Source organism: Poeciliopsis prolifica, unplaced genomic scaffold (genome assembly GCF_027474105.1).
Source record: "Poeciliopsis prolifica strain line A6 unplaced genomic scaffold, Auburn_PproV2 SCAFFOLD088, whole genome shotgun sequence".
Lineage (NCBI taxonomy): Eukaryota > Metazoa > Chordata > Actinopteri > Cyprinodontiformes > Poeciliidae > Poeciliopsis > Poeciliopsis prolifica.
The window spans coordinates 1173231-1191893 of NW_026562463.1; the positions used below are offsets into that span (position 1 = coordinate 1173231).

At 36.5% G+C, this 18663-nt stretch overlaps 1 protein-coding gene across 6 annotated transcripts in view; it reads left to right on the forward strand.

Moving 5' to 3' along the window:
* The first annotated feature begins 5089 nt into the window (after window positions 1–5089).
* The window catches only part of afap1l2 (actin filament associated protein 1-like 2), a 47727-nt gene continuing 34153 nt past the window's right edge, over window positions 5090–18663 (forward strand). For all 6 annotated transcript variants that reach the window (XM_055022643.1, XM_055022648.1, XM_055022646.1 and 3 more), the window contains exon 1: window positions 5090–5242. In XM_055022643.1, coding sequence (XP_054878618.1) covers window positions 5227–5242 — 16 coding nt within the window. In that variant the 5' untranslated portion in view covers window positions 5090–5226. The remainder of the gene's footprint in view (window positions 5243–18663) is intronic.

Consider the following 18663-nt stretch of genomic DNA (forward strand, 5'->3'; position numbering starts at 1 on the left):
TAGCCATTTGATTCAGGTGTGTTGGAGAGGGGCTGAATCTTATAATTTGCAGAATAAAAGCTCCTGAAGGCAGAACTTGGACACCTCTGATGCAACTACACATATCGGGTTTGATTGTTTTTTAGTTCTGTCTCAACTCGTTTCCAACTTGTTCTACTCTCTGTCTTTTTATCCTCCTTTGGTTGAATAAAGTACAAATGTGGAGTTGTTGACTGTTTCACCTGTAGATGGCAATGTTGCACAGTGCCACTAAGGATACCGTCACACTCCATGAAGTAAAAACACCTTAGAAGAAAACAAGAAAAAATATATACTTTTTATTTAATTTAATAATACCGAAATTACATTAATAATACCGAAATTACATCTATGAAATAAGTTTTTTGAAAACAAAAAAGATGCCTAACTTTGTAAAAGTACTTTACCTTAAACTATAAGAGTCTGCTGGGAAGTTTCACTCAGTGCAAACATTTCAGTTGACATTTTATATACAATTCCATGATAGGAAGTTAAATACATTGGTGAAAATAGTTATTTTTTTCCAGGGTGATCATGTTTCATAAGTTAGCATTTGTAGGTGTCAGACCAAACACTGAATTCTGAAGAACCAGTGTTTGTTTTCCACAGAGGCTGCTGTTAACCAGATCACACCTCAACTAAAAATAATATTATCACACTTGACTTAGAAGTCCCCATCTTGAACCACTGGAGTATGTGCAGTTAGTCAGGTATACCCTGTGTATTCTCAGACTAAATGTTATTAGGAATATAAGAAGGTGCTGTAGAGTCAGTGAGTTCTTCTTTTCTGTTGTCGTATTTTTGGGGATGAAGGTGTTTCCACATGAAAGCACATGGTTTGGGCTACATTTATTTGTAATGACAACAGAAATGGGAAGTCTTTGTTTAGGGAAGTAAGAAGCCCCATTGTGTGTCTCTACATCTGTGTGCAAACAAAGCGAAGAGCCTCAAATTAAACAGGGAATGGTGTTATTTTGGAGTTGACCTTTTTCACCTCTGATTCACAGCCGAGGAATGCTTTTTGTCTCATCCTAGAGTACGCGCCTTCAAAAGCTTTGCACACCTCAACTATCTGTGTTGGCCGTTTATCAACACTTAGCAGTCTTTTTTTCTCACCTACTTAGAATTCACTAACAAAAATGTCCTTAAGCCGCCCAATATGAATGTAAAAGATGTCCAAGTTCCAGCCCAGACAGAACTCTGCATGGGACTGCACAAAAGGAATTCCCCTGCTGGATTAACAGGACCGTTCTTCAGCAGTGGGCTCACAGACAAAGAATGAGCAGAGGCAAGAAAGTCCAGACCACCCTGGTTTTCACTTCTTGCTGAGCCATCATCCTGCCTGACTCACACTTGCCTTTCACTCAAGTCTTTAGAAAAAGGAGCAGAAAATCTTGACATCATCTGCTGACCTTCTCAGTCGAAAGGTGAAATCTCCCCAAAGATAAGACTTCAATTAATCCAGAAAAGATAAAAAGATAAAAGAATCTGTGTTTTCAAGCAGCAAATAAAAATCCAGATGGAATCAGCTTGAATGATATAGCTTTGGGCAATATTCAGGTCACAGTATGATATTTAACCAAGATACCTGACAAATCTTTCAAGGATGAGTGAAATGCATGTTTTTTTTACCTTTTCGTCTTTAATTTTCTTTCAAATGATTACATTAGTATGGATCACACACAAAACATCATCCAGTTATATTGGAAACAGACTCTTCAGTATGACCTTGTCATTAAAACAGGCCCTAATGAACTGGAGTGACTGTAAGAATTCCAGCAGAATGAGCATCTTCATTCATTCATGAGTATGAAACTAAACATAATAGTTCATGATGTAGAGCTAAAAATCTAATTTTATTGTGAAGACAAATCAGTAAGTTCACAGGCGAATCCATGATCCTGTTCAACAGCTGTAAAAGCTAAGTGAAGCTATGGCCCAATTTAATGGAGTCAATTTTTTTCTGTTAAAATGTGTACAATGGAAAAAGCAAAGATTTTTCACTTTTGTGGAGGTTAAAAACATCAGTGGGATTGAGCATTTCCACCACATTCTACATTCAAAATCTCTATTTGGCTTAATGTAGAGTTTTGATTTTTCTGGTGTGCAATGGTTCCAACTGTTTGATAATATGCTATATGGACAGAGCTTTCTCGAAGGATCACTAAACCTGGTCTCTAACAGGAAGTTGGAGCTCCTTCTTGTTACACCTTCCAGGTAATACAACTTCTTCTCACAACCGACAAACATGATTTGTGGGTTAACTGGAGATTCTAAAAGGCCATTTAGTTTGAATGTGTTCATAGCTGCCTGTTATCACTTTGACTGTGATGGGCAAGTGATCTGTCCTAGATACACCATGACTATTATCGATATGTAACTAAAGACAGTCAAAGAGACTCTGCAAACACTGTGCTGGTATGTAAAACACAAGATAGCATCGGTGGGTCTGTGTTTATATTCCTCTCTATGGTTCAACAGGTGAGAGGATGGTGAAATGTTTGAAAATGTAATGTCTTTGTGCACACTCTTCAATGATTTCCTGTCTTCTTTCTTGAATTGTCTATTCTTGTTTAGCCACTTCCTCTTGACCTATTTACATGTTTGCTATAGTCATAACTAAAGCCTAAAAAAAACAACAGACAACATTTTGTGTCTTTGTTATTTATTGGCAGGATTTTATGTTGTTTATTTAGAAAAAAAGTCAAGTTTGGAGACTTGTTTCTTTTTCTGAAGACTTCTAACATTTCTTATTAGCTATTGCTACATTAAAACTGTTGGTTTGTTTCTTCTTATTCAGGTTTTGATTGTCTTCTATTTCTTGAATCACGAGTAACACCATCTGTTTTCAGCGCAAACTCAGCAGCTGAGTGTGTCTGTCTTCATCAGAAAGAAAAAACATTTTCATTTGGAATAACTCATGCACCTCTCCTCCTTGAGTCATTAAGTGGCATTAGATTACATCAGATCGTCGGATCTACCTGTGTGTGGCCTTTTTATTTGGGTGTGAGTTCATCATTTGAAACACAGCTATGACCAAACCACAGGAATTATCCTTGTCTGAGCTGCTAAAATTAAAAAGTTAACCACATGTTATGAGTTGGTGTGCACGTGTCCTCTCTCTCCTTAAATACCGGTTACACTGACTGCCTTGTAAAAAAAAAAAGAAAAAAAATAGAGGAAACACTGGGATCCATGTCATGCGTTTTAATCATCCACTGGAGTGTGTTTTGTTGCTTGACATTCCTCTCATACCTCCACCCGGTCACAGTTCTCCCAAAGGGGTGCTGTATTGTGAAGGTACTTCACTTTTCTGTATAAGACAAGGGAAGGGTTTGGAGTCTTTCTTAAAAGACTCATTTTAGATCTGCTGAAGTTGCTATTAGCTGCTTCTAAAGTTCCTAGAAGTCACAGATAACTTGCTTTACTAACTATGTGCAAGTATCTGCAACTTTACTGATGCTTTTTCAGGACACCAAAATGTTGAATGTCATCAGCCAAATGGGTTTATTATATCATAAAATAATTTTTGAAAGTTCAAGTTCAAGTCACATTAAGGCCTCCAACATGAAAAAGCAAGAAACCTGACAACATGAAAGAAATTTCAACGCTTGATCTAAAGAAATTAAAAAACAGGCTAGAAACAGTCATTGATATCTGTCAGTGTGGGAAGGTTTGCAAAACCTTTTCCTTGGTGTTCCTTAGTGATTGCACTGAACCACACTGAGATCTATTTCTAACTAACATAAAAATGACAAGTTGCAAAACTTCCAAGGAGTGGCTACCTACCAAAATAACTTCAAGAGTACATAAACATTTCATCTAGGAGGTCACAAAATAATTCAAAGATAGAGACTGGGCACGCATTGCATCCATGGCAGAGTTCCAAGGCCAAAGAACACAAAGACCCTTCACATTTGCCAAAAGCCACTTGATGATCCCCAAGACCTTTGAAAATAAATATGCTGTGGACTAAGGGGACATAAGTGGAACTTTTGGGGATATGTGGCTTCCACTACGTTCACACTTCAGGAGGAAATTAAAGTGAAAGGGTTACGTAAAATTTAGTGGTAGGGTGATGAATAACTTGACAAATTGGGTGGAAACATTGTACTCTCAAACAGAAACGCTGGAGGAGCTTGGCTCTAGTGCCAAGCAGCAAAACAACGATCCCAAGCACACCAGCAAGACCGCTATCAGCAACAGTTTATAAATGTATAGAATTACATTAACCATGTAAATATATTATAACGTATGCTGAGTTGTGTCAGAGTTTCTGAAATGTCCAGGGCTTAAAATTGCCATCCATGGGAAGCAGTGTTTTGGTTAGTGGAAGGTGCAAACAACTGAGAAAAAGCACAATGGTTGTTAACCAATGTCTTTGGTACAGTTTAACAAAATAACTTCAAAAGTCCTCAAATGAGCATGCCTATCCAGTCTTCCGCCTTCTGCAAATTTGTGTAGCTTTGTTTTAGACGTTTCTTGTGTTGTTTGTTATTGCTGCTGCTATGTTTGATAGCAAACCCACACATCATTGTAATTCAATCCATAACAAAAATTGGCAGCTATATTTTTTTTTCTTTTTTTTTGAGAAATAGTCAGTAAAGAAATGGTCTGCAGACTAAAAAAATATGGTAGCAATGTTGTGAAATTATAATTTTATAGTCCCTTGTGATCATTGTTCCTTTTGTGATGTCATTAATAATTGCTGGCATTTGTCTTCATTGCGTATTATTTAACAAAACCTTGTATCAGACAAGTCGTTAGAAAGCAGTATCTATATTTTGTGCAAGCTCATTATTGAAAAGTGCATCAGGCAGTGTTCCCTTGGAACTGCATTTTTAACGTGAATCGCTCTTTAACACGTTTTTATCAATGAATGCAGTCGATCAAACTTTGGTAAAAACCTGAATGGCTCCGATGAGGATCACCACAGTGAGTGAAACGACCGATCTTTCTGTTTTCTGTCTGGATGGTGCAGACCGGGTGGAGGAGGAGGTGCGGCACAGAAAATGATTAGGAAGAAGTTAGTGGGAAGCGCTTTTCTGCGTCTCAACAGTCTGAGTGCAGTTCAGTCAGTCAGCGTTGTGGGCTGAGCAGCACCGGGAGGTTTCGGGTCCCGTCTTCTCGCTCAGAAACTTTTCGGATTGCTTTTGTTTTTCGTTGCATGTTAGGAGCAAAACGAGGGCGACGTGCGAACGTTTCTGAATGGAGAAGCACAAAGGTAGGTGGCGGTTTTGTGAGTTTGCATGTGAGCGTTGACTTGCTGGACAGTCGCGGACAGAGATTCCTCATCAACTCTGTGTGTTGCACTGGACTCTCCGCGGTTCGGGCTGTAGATTCACTAAAGCAACATGGCATTTTTGTGATTTCAGTGCAGTTGTGTAAAACTGCAGCAGCTGCATTTTTGAAGCATTTTCATGTGCTGATTGTATTTTAATGGACATGTCAGCCAAGCTCCGTTAGTTTGTCATCTGCCAACACCTGTCAGTCAAAGTACTCCACTTTATGGTAAGCCGTTTATGTAAATATTCCAAATCCCAATGAGATGGCCAATTTACTAATAGAAGGGACAACACTACACCAGCCCAGGGGTGTCTAAAGTGTGGCCCGTGGACCATGTGTGGCTCGGGAAATTATTTTGTGCAGCCAGTAAAAGTGAAGAGTTGACCTGTCGGTACATAGGTTTGATGAGGAATGTAAATGTTAAACATAACAGGAAGTATTATACTTAACATGTTAACTGATGTTTTTTAACTTACATTTTAATTTCATAGTAAGTAGGGCCACAATTGTTGTTTTTTTTTCTGATTTGAGTGGGCCCGTTTTAATAATCTTTGGTCAATATTGCAACAGTTTTGAAAGAGAGTGACCTTGATTCTACTTTGTTGATTCGTATAGAAAATTAGGACTCCCCAAAATTGTGGCAAATATTTATTTCTTTTCAAATGGCATACATTCAGGACCTTTTTTAAATATTTTTGCTCTACAATGATTTATGGGCCTATTTTCTAAAAGAATCAAATTATGTCATTTGTTTCCTTAAATTATTGTACTTCATTTAAAAAAATAAAATAAAAACGATTACAATGTAGTAATTTTTGTATTTTATGCCCAATGAATACTTTCAACTTTGTGATTTTGGTCCTTATAGCTGAAGGTTTCTCACACTACTTCAATACTTTTCTATACATGCTAAAACACTCTTGACTTGTATGACATTTTTTGCCAGTTAGTGACATTTTTATCCAACTAGTTGGGGTAAAAGACTTATTAGCAAGTCAATTATTTGACACAAGACCTACTAAATGGGGGTGATTTAATACCACATCGTAAAATGTTGCCCTAATTTACAAATTAGTTCTCTACCGACTTTCAAATATGCAGACTGCTCAACTGGTTTACATGTAAAGTAGTCAGTTTCTAGAACATAAATGCTCACTACTTGATTAGTTATAACCTTTAAGACAAAAATCTAAATTAATATGTATTTTAAATACGTCGTTAACGACTCTAATTAGCATTATCTAGCTTTACTAGTAAGACCAAAAAAGTGTCAACAGGTATCAAAACTTTTATGATGTTAGTTGTCAACTAGTTCAGATTAGTTGACTAGTGCACAAATGTAAGGACCAATAGTGAACTCGGATGCAGAATTTGTATAAACTTGTAGACGTGTTGCCAACTTGTTAACAAGTATGACATGGTCAACAATTACATTGGTCTAGTCATCAACTAGTGTGTCAAAAAGCCCACAACTTGGGACTGGAGCAGCAATTAGGCTTCTACTACTTGCATTAAAATGAGAAGTAATCAAAAGGGTTACCAGTTAGTTCTTTTTTGTTTGTTTGTTTGTTTGTTTTTTTACCAGAACAGATAAATATTAAACCAGTGTATAAAAATGTTCAACTAGTAGAGAAGAAATCAGAAATAGCAGGACAAAATGACTGTCGATGTCAAGGGAACTCAGTATTTGCACAAATGGTTTGCCATACAGTTTCACATCAAACCGTTGTTTCCCTTGGAGTACATTATGCATCTCAGTGGGGTTTGCAAAATGGCTTATATTGTGGCCACTGATGAATTCCAAAAGCTCCCAGATCCATTCTCACAGCATTCCTTAAATTCCTGTGGCTATTTATTCATTAAGGATAAGCAATGGAAATCTAATACTTCCCTATTAACAGTTGAGTTTGGACCAAATGACATTAGAGCCCTTAGTACACTAGTGCATCTGTATATATCTGTACAGGAAAATATTTTGTTATGCTTTGCAGTAATCTCATATGCTTTCTCAATCTCTAAAGTTAAAGGGATCTGTTATGGACCCCCTCCGTGTTCTGGTCCAGATGGGCAGCAGAAGCAACTTCCTCAAACTGGGAACAATAGCCACCAGTCAAACCGAGATGGGATCAGCAAAATTTGAAAGAAAACAGTCTTGCAGCCACATTCTTGTTCACCAGCTGACCAGATTGCTCAGTCTATTTACTCCCACTCTCTCACAGAGTAAATAGTTCATGTTGCAAGAACCCAAAGTCAGAGGGGCTGTGAGTATGTTTTCCTGTGAAAGCTTTTAATTGTCAACACAGGCTCGGTATCGGTCATTGATCTGCTGATCAAATGAGTGAGGAATATAATTTGCTTGGATGAAGAATTTAAGGTTCCTATGAAAAGTTATCATATGGAATTGCTAAGCTAATGGATATTAACCCAATTTGTATTGTGGTTTAGCTATGAACCACTTCTGCATCATCTTTTCATTCTATGATCTACATGTTCTTTACGCCTTGCAAATCAACTGAACATTGAAATAAATCCACCAATATTATACCCCAAGTCCACATCAACAAGTAGTAAAAACCCACAGCCACTATAAACTATAAACCGTTGGAACTAATGGGGGATTGTGGAACAAGTGTGATGTAATAACATGAAACAAATCAAAGGGAGCAAAACCATTGGACAATAATCAGTTGTCTGTCTGATCTGAGAACCCTGTTGGTCAATATAATAATGTGTTGAAGATGGCACACAACAAGTTTTCTTGTTATTAAGGGATTTAATCCACTTAAATACTCTGAATGAACACACAGAGCTCACATGCATCTCACACATCTCGCTCAAGTAATTGCTGCAATTTTTTAGCCACACCCTCGTGTTTTGTAATCCAAGCTGCACAATCAGAAAACAAATAGAGTGTGATCTCTGTGGATTGATTTGAATAGCACAAAAAACTAAGGCACGTATGGTGGGATCGTAACTCCGTTTAATTTTGTTAAATGTATTCATTTTTCCATTTGTTGAATAATTGCTGTATAACAAAGTGGTACTTTAAATCATTCTTCCATTGTCAGTGAAGATTATCTCTGAATTACCACATGCTGCCATCATCACATTTCATTAGAAGATACACTGTAAAAAAAAAAAAATTAAGGAGAGTTTGCCAGTTCACAGTAGTTCTTGATGAGGGAGTACATTCAGTTCAAGTGATGGTGCTTTCATACCATAGTGCTTTTGGTCTTCTTTAAATGGACCAGGGTTTGTCTTGCTAAAGCAGTAGTGGAGAACATCTCAACTTTGGTCTGAACAAAACAAACGACCTTATGTCTGCCTTAATAGTTGGGTCTTGCTTCACTTACAAGTGAACCCTGGTGTGGCTTACATAATGCTAATCAACTATAAAGTAAAACCAAGAAAGAAGGTAAACCAAAGGGATAAACTGTGATTTACGGACACATTGACTTTTAAATCTTTACAAATTGTCTTTTTGTGTCTGGGTCACTACAGCAGCAAGTAAGAGTGTTTTTCTGAACTGCTGCATCATCCCTTTCTAAAAGAAAATCTTCCCTTGCTGGTTCTTGTGATGTCGCTCCAACAGGCAGCTGCTGTGACCACATCCCGTTGTTCTGTGGCTTAATTTAACAGTTACCCAAATCAATAAAAGGTTTGAAAATAAACAGGCTGGTAAAATTCTGATTTAATTCAAACACGTGAACTGACAAACTCTTCCCTCATGTTATTTAATGAGATTTTAAGATGACATTTAAATCCCCTAATATTTGAAATACAATTTTTCGTGTTCATTCGTGTCACCTTTGATATTAAAATTTGCTAACTTAGTTATGGCCAGAAATAAACAAAAGCAGAAGAATCTATAATTAGGAAAATACATTTACACAGCATGGTGAATTAGTTGCTAATTAAGTCCCAAAACAAGAACTCCAATATCTCATTGTGTGAGTGTTTAGTTGACACATGGTCACAATTAAAAAAAAAAAAAAAGACAGTCTTCTTCTCAGCAGATGTCATCACCTGAGAGCTAAAGGTTAGAAGGGAGCTTTAGCAGCACTCATTTATTGACAGCTGGACTGTTTGTCTGAGACCAGGGACTGACATTTAAATCTGGGTCAAATTGCATGTGTAGAATTGGAATGTAATTGATTGGCAGTCGGAGTGACGTTGAAAGTTCTGCACCTGCGAGTCACAGGCTGCAGAGAAAGAACGGGTGTGTTTCAGCTGACGTCAGGAATGGACTGTGCTTGTTTGGCAGCTATAAGCAGCAGCCACACATTAAATCAGATGCTAAGAACTCCAGGCAGTTTGTAAAAGAGGTACTGTAAAGGGAAACCTGGGTGATCTCATGTAGGCTGGTGAGAAGGAAAGGACTGTTCAGTAGGTTTGATATGCTCTGTGTTTCTGGAACCTGATCCATGCAGCTGTTTCCTCACAGCGCTCGATTCCCCTCCTTTTCTCAGGGAACCAGATGAAATTAGTGAAAGCACCTGCAGTTTTTTTATTCAACTGATCTCTGTCATGACTCGGGTTTATTGTTGGTTTAGTGTTTTATTGTGCTTTTACAGGCTTATCTGCTAACATTACATAGCATGACAATCTTTATATTAAAACAGAAATTTAAAACAATAAATCATAAAACCTTGACTTATTAGTTTGCACATAAAGAGATTGCATAATTGCTGTTTATTTAGATTTAGATACCTGGACTTAGTCAGAATAATTAACAAGTACTGATTTTACTTATATTTTCAATTGCATGTTGCTAATATCGCCTTTTTTATTATTCTGCTTTTAGGACAAGGTTGTGGTTTTAGTTGCTCTCTCAGTGCTCACATAGGTAGCCTGCTTCATAGAGCCGATGAAAACTTCAGTCATCCAGAAAGTTTTTTGGTAGCTTATTAAAATAATTTTAAACTGTATGAATGGTATAATGATGGTCTGATTGAGTCTTTGTTAGGTTCTGAAATTATTTAAAATACTTTCTCCTTTAATATTTTGCTGTTTTTATTGGTTTAACAAATTGATCATTTTCAACATAAACAAGGGTAGTAAAACAAGGGCTATCGTGCTATAAGGGAAAATGCTCATCAGATATGATGCTCACTTATTGTCTCTCAGTGTCATTGGAAATTCCTCCTGATGGTGTTTCATTATTATGAGACATGTCTTTGGTTTCACGTCAGTCTGTTGTGATGTGGCTGGGGTCTGTCACACCAGACCCCATCACTCAAATGTCATAGTTCACTTTAGATGGTGTTTATTGTGCTCATCTGCAGGTGAAAAAAGTTGGAGAAGCTGTGCAGTATATTTCAGATGGAAGTCCATGCTGGTTATAAACAACCACAAAAGACCTTAGCAATTCCTTCATAGCAGCTGAGAAGTCCACCACCTTTATGTAACTTTTGCAAATCTAAATTCAGACTGACTCCCAGCGCTCCATAGCCCTCTTTTATAGTCACATGCTCCGAAAAGTATACAAAATAAACAAAATAACCATTACACTGAATAAAAGAAACCTGTAGCCAAAAATGTAATTTAAAAGAAAACACAATTAATACAGCCTCCTGATGGTGTCATCACATGACTCCCTCTTGGTGTGCTTTAAACCGGAAACAGCTTTGTTTTGAATATCCGAACATTTATGAATCCATAGAGTAAGTTATGTTGGGTGTGCGTATGCTTGTGTATGTCTTTGCTAGCTGGTGTTGCATCAAACTCATTATTACATGTTTAGCTCAACTTTTTACAAACCACGTTGTCAATTTTTGCTGCCTGTTCAGAGTCACTGGGTACACCTTACACTGGTCTCCAGTCTAATAGAGTCAACATAATAAAATAGAAAAAATAACTATGCAAATACTTATACAGTTGATTAATCTTCTTTTTTTATGTCAACATGAATGTTTTTGGCTGGCATAGCAGGAGATCAGATGTTCAACCATGAATTCAAACCACAGTAGAATCTGTTTTACAATTCTTGTAAAATGTATGAGTGCAGAAAACTCCTGCTGTGTTCATATGTCAAATTATATTCTACAGTTTGGGATATAGACTAAGCAAACATGTACATTTTTTAAGAATTTTTGATGATAATATATTCTATCAGAAAATGGAGAGGGATGTATGGTAGCGTAGGATGTACTGTTTTGGTCGTCTTCAAGTTCTTATTTATTCTAAGTACGCTGGCTTATAGACACCATCTAAACTCCCACTTAATGTTTACTGGAGACTTTACCTTGACTTTGGAGGTGAATTCTTGGTAATACGGCATTTGATTGCTTGGTTGGACTGTGATAGAATAGGGTGTGCCCTGGGAAAGCCCACTGGCTGCTATTTGGGTCCAGTAACCCAGGGAAAATAACGCAAAGACAAAGTTTCAATTGAAAATGAGTGGATGACCAGCGTAAACTCCAGAACATAGAACCAAGGTTAGAGTAGTCCTAAGGGGAAGCTATTCAGAAACCACAGGGAACTTGGTTGAAAAAAGTGCAATTCAACGCAGCACGACAACAGAAGAGTCAGTGGGTCCAGCGGCTTCAACTCGCCATAAACTCAGCAGTGGTAGGCTTAGATGTAGACCATCATGGCTGAGAATGAGGTCCTCTGGTTCACTTGTATGTGTGTCATGGGATGAACTTGCCAACGGGGAGTAAGTTGAGTGTGGGTAATGCAGGAAGCCAAACTGGGTTGTAAAAATGATGAAAAGAAAGACAGGCTTCCTGCTTTATGGGAACGGGGTGCTCTGTGTGAGTTTGGCTCTTTTTGGCCTCGGGGTCTCCCCACTCTCGCTTGTTTTCGACACATCAAACGTACCTTTGATTACTGGAAACAGTAGCTCCAAACTGGACATGTATTGTGTTTTCCTCTCAGCAGGTTCTCTTTTGACGAGAATGCTGCTCAGAACGGGATCTTGCTCGTAATCACGTACATATGACTTTCCTGACATGTTCACTTCCTGCTATCCCTCTTGTTACTTCTGTTTAGGAAGTTTTTCTTCAGTGGCTAGTTTTGATTTGCCTGCTTGTAGTCTGTAATTTTGTTTTTAAACCAATTGCCGTGGAGGTTTTTTTAGGCTTCCCCTTTTGTTAAATCTGAAACTGCCCATCAAGGCGCAGTGCATCCGAATTTAAAGGTAGCTGATGTTTTTGTACCTGCACACTTCTGCAACACGTGCATACTTGAGTCTGCAACATTTTGAAAGATGTTTGGAAAAGATGTTGATGGAAGGATGCAGACATGGTGGTGGATTAGGAAGAGGATTTGGAACCACACTGAGCCTCCCCCGTCTCATGACCCGAGGCTGACAAATTTTTCATTTCTGTCACTTTGTCAGCAAAGAAATTGAGTGGGGGAAGAGATACAGAGGTGTTTGTTTGCAGCAAATTTACTGCCACAAGGTGTTCATCAGTTTCTAACAATGCAGAGTGATACAATAACTTCTTGAGGTAGTACAAAGACCTCTAAACATTTAAAAATGATTGCATAAAACACAACAAATTAGTTCATGACTTTTTTAAGTTAATCAGACTGTCTAATTTTTGTCTGGTGTGTGTGTAAATATGATGAGACATAAAGATCTGTTTCTGTTAGCTTCTTTTTTTATTTTAAAAGATAAGGCAACATGCAATTCTAGGAAAGGAGAAGTGTGTTGAATCAGAAAATGATAGCTACTAGACAATATGGATACAAACTTGTCCACTGCCATTTTCAGAACAGTAATTAAAAAATAATCACTCTGATGAGGCTTATGGAAAGATCCACATTAGTGCTGCCTGGAGGACAGTAAAGCTGTTTTACACTTTTTTCTATCTTGCTTCCGTATTGTGTTATTTGGGCGTAAAGCATAATACAACAAAGAAGGTTTTGGAGGACATATATTTTTACTCATGTTTGAAGTTAATGTGCTACTTCTGCTGCACTCTTTCTGGAATTGCATGTATATTGAATTCACCGTGTTAAATTTTGTCAGGAGACATTACATTACTTTTACTGTGTTGACACTATATCTATGTATTTCCATATTGAATTCCATAGTAAAGATATTCTACCACCTGGCAGCTTAATCTCAATACTGCTGCTGTGCACATGTTACAGAATCTTTTGAGTGTTCAAAGAATCAGGCTCTTAAAAATATCTGGATCTGGAGCCATGACAACAACATGTGGGGTTTGTAATCAAATTGTTTAGAGGCACAGTAGTTTTAGTGAACATCACACTTCTGAAATCAAAGAAAGTTGTAGTTATGCTGATATTAAGCAAATCCAATGCTGGTGATCCGAGAAAACCAAAAAATAGCTAACTAAAAGTGACACTAAATACACTGCATGTAAATAACTAGTGTGAACTGTATTTTAAATTAAATTGCAAAATTGTAAAGTATCAGGTCATCTCTCACCTAACACTTTGAAAGAGTCAGGAAGCTTAAAAAATAAGTAAAAATAGGTCATCGCTTAAAACCTCAACTCGATAAGTGTAAGTATTAGAGGCTAATTTGTGCAAAGATGTGTTCTGTAATTTTGACCTCGGTAATCACAGTCGCCATCTCCAAATGAAGTGCTCAGGTATTATTTTCATATTAAGTCCTTTCTGTGATCTTCAATTAGCCAAAGACTGTTTGAATCTCCATAATCAAATTTTGTTTTTATTAATAGCAGAAATATCTTACACAGCAGGACCAAATTTAACTTTTGTTTTTTTTTTTTTAAATAAGCCACAAAGTAAAAAGTAGCTCTTAGGAATTAATATTAGCTGTTCAAATTAAACATATAATTTATTTTTGAGACACTTTTACACTTTGAGTTGTGAAAAACTGTGTCATTTCTTCTGTTACTATGTGTGAGTCTTAGTTCAGCTTAGATCTAAAGAAATAACCTGAGCTAAATGAAGGAGATTATTCAAAAGTTGGAAGAGAGGAAGTGAAAACAAAACAAATATGAAAAAGATGGTTGCAGGCTCCTCAACTGGTAGACATCATTTATTTTTTGGCAGTTTCTTTGGCATTCGTCAAAACAAATTTGAAAAGGAAACCACGTTCTTATTTGGATGCTGCTTTGACCAAATTCAACCGTAAAGTGGTAGCTCAGATATTTTGAAAGATGGTTCTGTTAAAACCACTAAAATTGATCAAACATTTCTAATGTTCAGCTTTGGATAGTTAATTAAAGAAAGTTGATTGAGAATTTGGCTGCACACTGAATCTGACCTGTTCTGTTCAGACTGTCATGAAAAGATCAGATACAAGCTATGTAAAATAAAATTATAATTGGGTCACTTCAGCCTGCAGTGTGAACGCAGCCTTAGTTCCAGTGTGAGATGGGTACCGTCTGTGGCTGCAGCAGTAAACACTCATAAAATTTGTGACAGAGCATGAACTCTGCCTGCTATGAAGGTGTGATTCTTTTTGCATGTATATTTAAACCACATGCTACTTTCACAAACCTTTGAGAAGAGTTTATTCGAAGGGAAATTTCTGATGTGGTCAATCATGCCTTGCTATAAACAAAACATTAAAAATACTTTCATGAATTCCTAAGTTACCTCAACATGTTATTAAAAAAAATATGATGTCTTATTTTTATTTTATAAAAAAATTATAGGGAATATTGTTGATTCTCAATAAATTATCGTTTTGCTAATTTCTTTCACTAATTCAGTTTAAAAAGCGACACTAATACAGTTCTGGAAAAAACGGAGAATCCACTGCACTGAACCCCATTGAAAACCTCCTGGTTATTCCACCAAATATTCATTTCTGAACTCTTCCTGAGTTAAAACATTAGCATTGTTGTCTCAAAATTAACATGAACTTGTTTTCATTGCATTATTTGGGCTTTGAAAGCACTGCTTCTCTTTTGTTATTTTGACCATTTCTCATTTCTGCAAATAAATACAAAATTTTTGCCTGAAATTTTGAAGACATGTTGTCAGTAGTTCACAGAATAAAAAAATAATGTTCATTTCACTCAAACATAAACCTATAAAGAGTAAAATCAGAGAAACATTAAGAGCCGGCCTCTTAATGTTCTCCAGAGTTGTACATAAACTCCAGCCACATGTCATGTCTTGTGAATCTCTTTAAAATTTCAAACTGGCTTTCCCTCACAATCCTCTCCATGTCATGTTATCCCTGTGGCTGATCCTTTTTTCACACATATTATTTTCCTTCTACTCAACTTTTCATGTATATTCTGGTGTAAAGCATGCTGTTAAAAGCCAGGCTCAAGCGGTGGCTCCTCAATCACACTAAGATGAACAAAGTAGTCATGATGATAGTCTTCTGTCGGTTAAAAACCTGCTTTGAATATTGGCTTTATTTAATGTTATGTTATTTAATGTTTATTTTATTCATTAGCGATGAGGCTTAATCACAACAAATAGCAGAAATAAGAATAAATTTAACTTGTGATCTAAGTTAAAGAGATGTTGATATTATTCTAATGTACATAAATACACTACTCCTGTATTTGTTATATGCATGCATTCTGTTCAGCATGATGTTTCGAAAGTTCTTGCAATAATAAACTGATTCCAGTTACTAGTTAATTTAATAATTTAAGTAAATGAAATGTATGAAGTTTGAAATTAGAAGTTATTTTCTCATCTAATTAGCTTAATCAATATAATTGTCTCCCACATTGTTTCAGTTTCTGGTTAATCAATTAAGATAAATTGAAAAACCAAAGAAACAAAGACTGTACAACATCATTCAAGAATTATATTTCATCATATTTTAGAACTTTTTATGTGATGGTAAAGTTTTTCACTTTGTTCTGGACATACTCATGATGGAAAAATATTGTTCTCATAAGTGAAACTTCTTTTTTTGCAATGCTAAAATTTTATAGAAACAAGTTGGTCTGATATTAGACTGGAAACAAAGCATTGACTTGTAATTTCTGTAGCAGCTTTTATCTTTTACTCTATCTTTTGCTTTGCATGTCCACTTCTTTAATTGAGTACTGACAACAGCCTTTTTCTGTCATCTGTCTAATTCCAGATTTATTTCATTTTCAGGATTATATAGCAATGAGATCAAGACACAGCTTGAAATAATCAGCCATGTCAGCAGCACAGTTTTACCCTGCAGTTGAACCCGTCACGATTCAGTGGAAAGGTTTCTCCCTGCCAATAGAAATCAAACGCCAATCGACACAGTTTTTAATCTTTTATTCAGTTGCTGCCATCAGATGATAATCTGCTACTTACTCTGGATCAAAAGCTTGCTGGAAGAAAGCGATCACTTGTGGTGTTGGTTGACCCCCACAGGAAAAGTTACATTTTTTTATAGAGGTTTAAATCCCCAATAGTTTCCACTTTATTATTATTTCAACTGCACTGTGGCCTTCCACTTTATAAACTAGAGACAATATTATGCAGAAAAAATTTCCTGTGAAAATGTACATTTTAAAATAGGCAGCCTTATTTGAGGGTCATTCAAAAATTTGTTTATTCAAATAAATGCAAAAGTATTGGGAGCATGTCAAAGCATGTTATTGTAATGACTGTTGAATTGATTAGTTGATTGATATATACTTCATTTTAATTGGCTGCAGTGATGTACTCTCAACTGTTTGTCAAAAATAAAAGATGAAAGAAAAAAATGCTGAATATTTAATGTAGTTTGTGTCTTTTCAACACCTGAATTATGCACAAACACAAATTACTACAAAAATCTTCAAATTCAACCATTTCTACTTTACTATTACTTTGAAGTTGATGATTTATTTAACATTTATATTGTTTAGATTGTTTAGCTGCAGAGATGTGCTGCAAAACTGCTCTGTTTTTGTGGTTTCCCTCATGCACGCTGAAGCAGAAGCTTCTTCAGTCCGTGTTAGACCAAACTTCACTACCATCCAATCACTTTGATGTGAGGTCTGGTCACTGTTGGTTGCAATTCTCCTTCTTGTTACCACTTCCCATTTGGATGAAGTTACACCTCAGTTGACAGCAGTTAGAAGGTGCGGTGATTTCATGCATTTGACACTGTTGGTTTCACATCTTATTTTAATGCGAATTCTGTTTATTTTAACAACATCGTAAATATATTTAGCTGGTCCTAACAGTTAATGCTGTTAGGACCAAGATTAACTTGTTGGTCCTAACAAACACAAAGTTTAGATTGGGAGATCTTATTAATTTTGTATTAATTATTATCTTAGAACTAAAACCAGAATCAAAGTGACATAAACAGCTCATCATACAGCTGCAGGACTGAGGTGCATGCAAAATAAATCCTAGCTATAACATAGAGCTTGCATAAGAATGGAAACTGAGAAAGCAAATTGTTTCCCAGTTGCATGAACTCAGCCTGCTTCCGTTTTAAACTAATTTCTGGTGCCAACATGAAGACAAACTGTGTTGAATGTTCCATTTTTGAACAACCTGCTGTGACTGTGAGTCATGGGATTTGTGAAAAGAAACTGTCCTGTCATTTTTTTGTAAGTAGGGAGTAGCTGGAAAAATGAGTTCACTGATAAAGAAAATGCATGGAAAGTGAAAACAGAACCTTTTATGAAAATGTTTTTAAGTTGACTTCAGCATTCAGCTGCAAAGAAAGGAACACAAGCTTATTTGCAACTGTTTCCAACATCTGCACCACATCCCAAAATATGACTGTGATTCACAAAGTCGAGGAAGTGTCCCAAACAGACCTCAACCAGCTGCTCCAGGCTGGAAATCTTACATCTCAGCTGCTTCTCTTGCATCATCGAGTTGAAGCCGTTGTTATGGAATTACATTGTTTTATTTGACTCTATTCCCTTTTTTTTTTTTTTTTTTTTTTTTTTGGTACCAACACAGGGAAATACATGGTAATGAAAAGTGTAGGCCTGAGAAGAGGGCATGATGTACGGATAAGAGAAAAACTGCAAAATGATCCCAGTTTCTGTTACAAAATTACAAAAATAATTTGTAAAAAGTAAAGATAAACGATGAAAAATTATTTGAGATTAATTCTACTGTCTCTATCATCTGTTTCTTTGCTGAAATGTTGTTCTATCCACTTAGGTTGTCGTTTTATGGCCCTTCCTGCATCTGTGAGACAGTCTAACAGGACTTTATTAAGGATATATTTACCCCAGATAAGTTTGTTTATTTAAGCTTTGAAAAGAAACGCCTGTGATTACATTTGGTATGGAAGCTGCCTTTCCAAAATCAGAGGCCTTGCCTCCTTTATTTGATTTAAAACCTGAAGCCTCTCAGAACTGGAAATTCAGCTAACGTCCTTACAAGACATCCTTGTTCAGCTGATGGTCAAATTAAAGGAATGATGGGAAAAAACTCGAGTCCAATTCCCGAGCTACTTTTGATCTGAAGGTAATCTTTGAGAAGAAGATGGATAATTGGTTT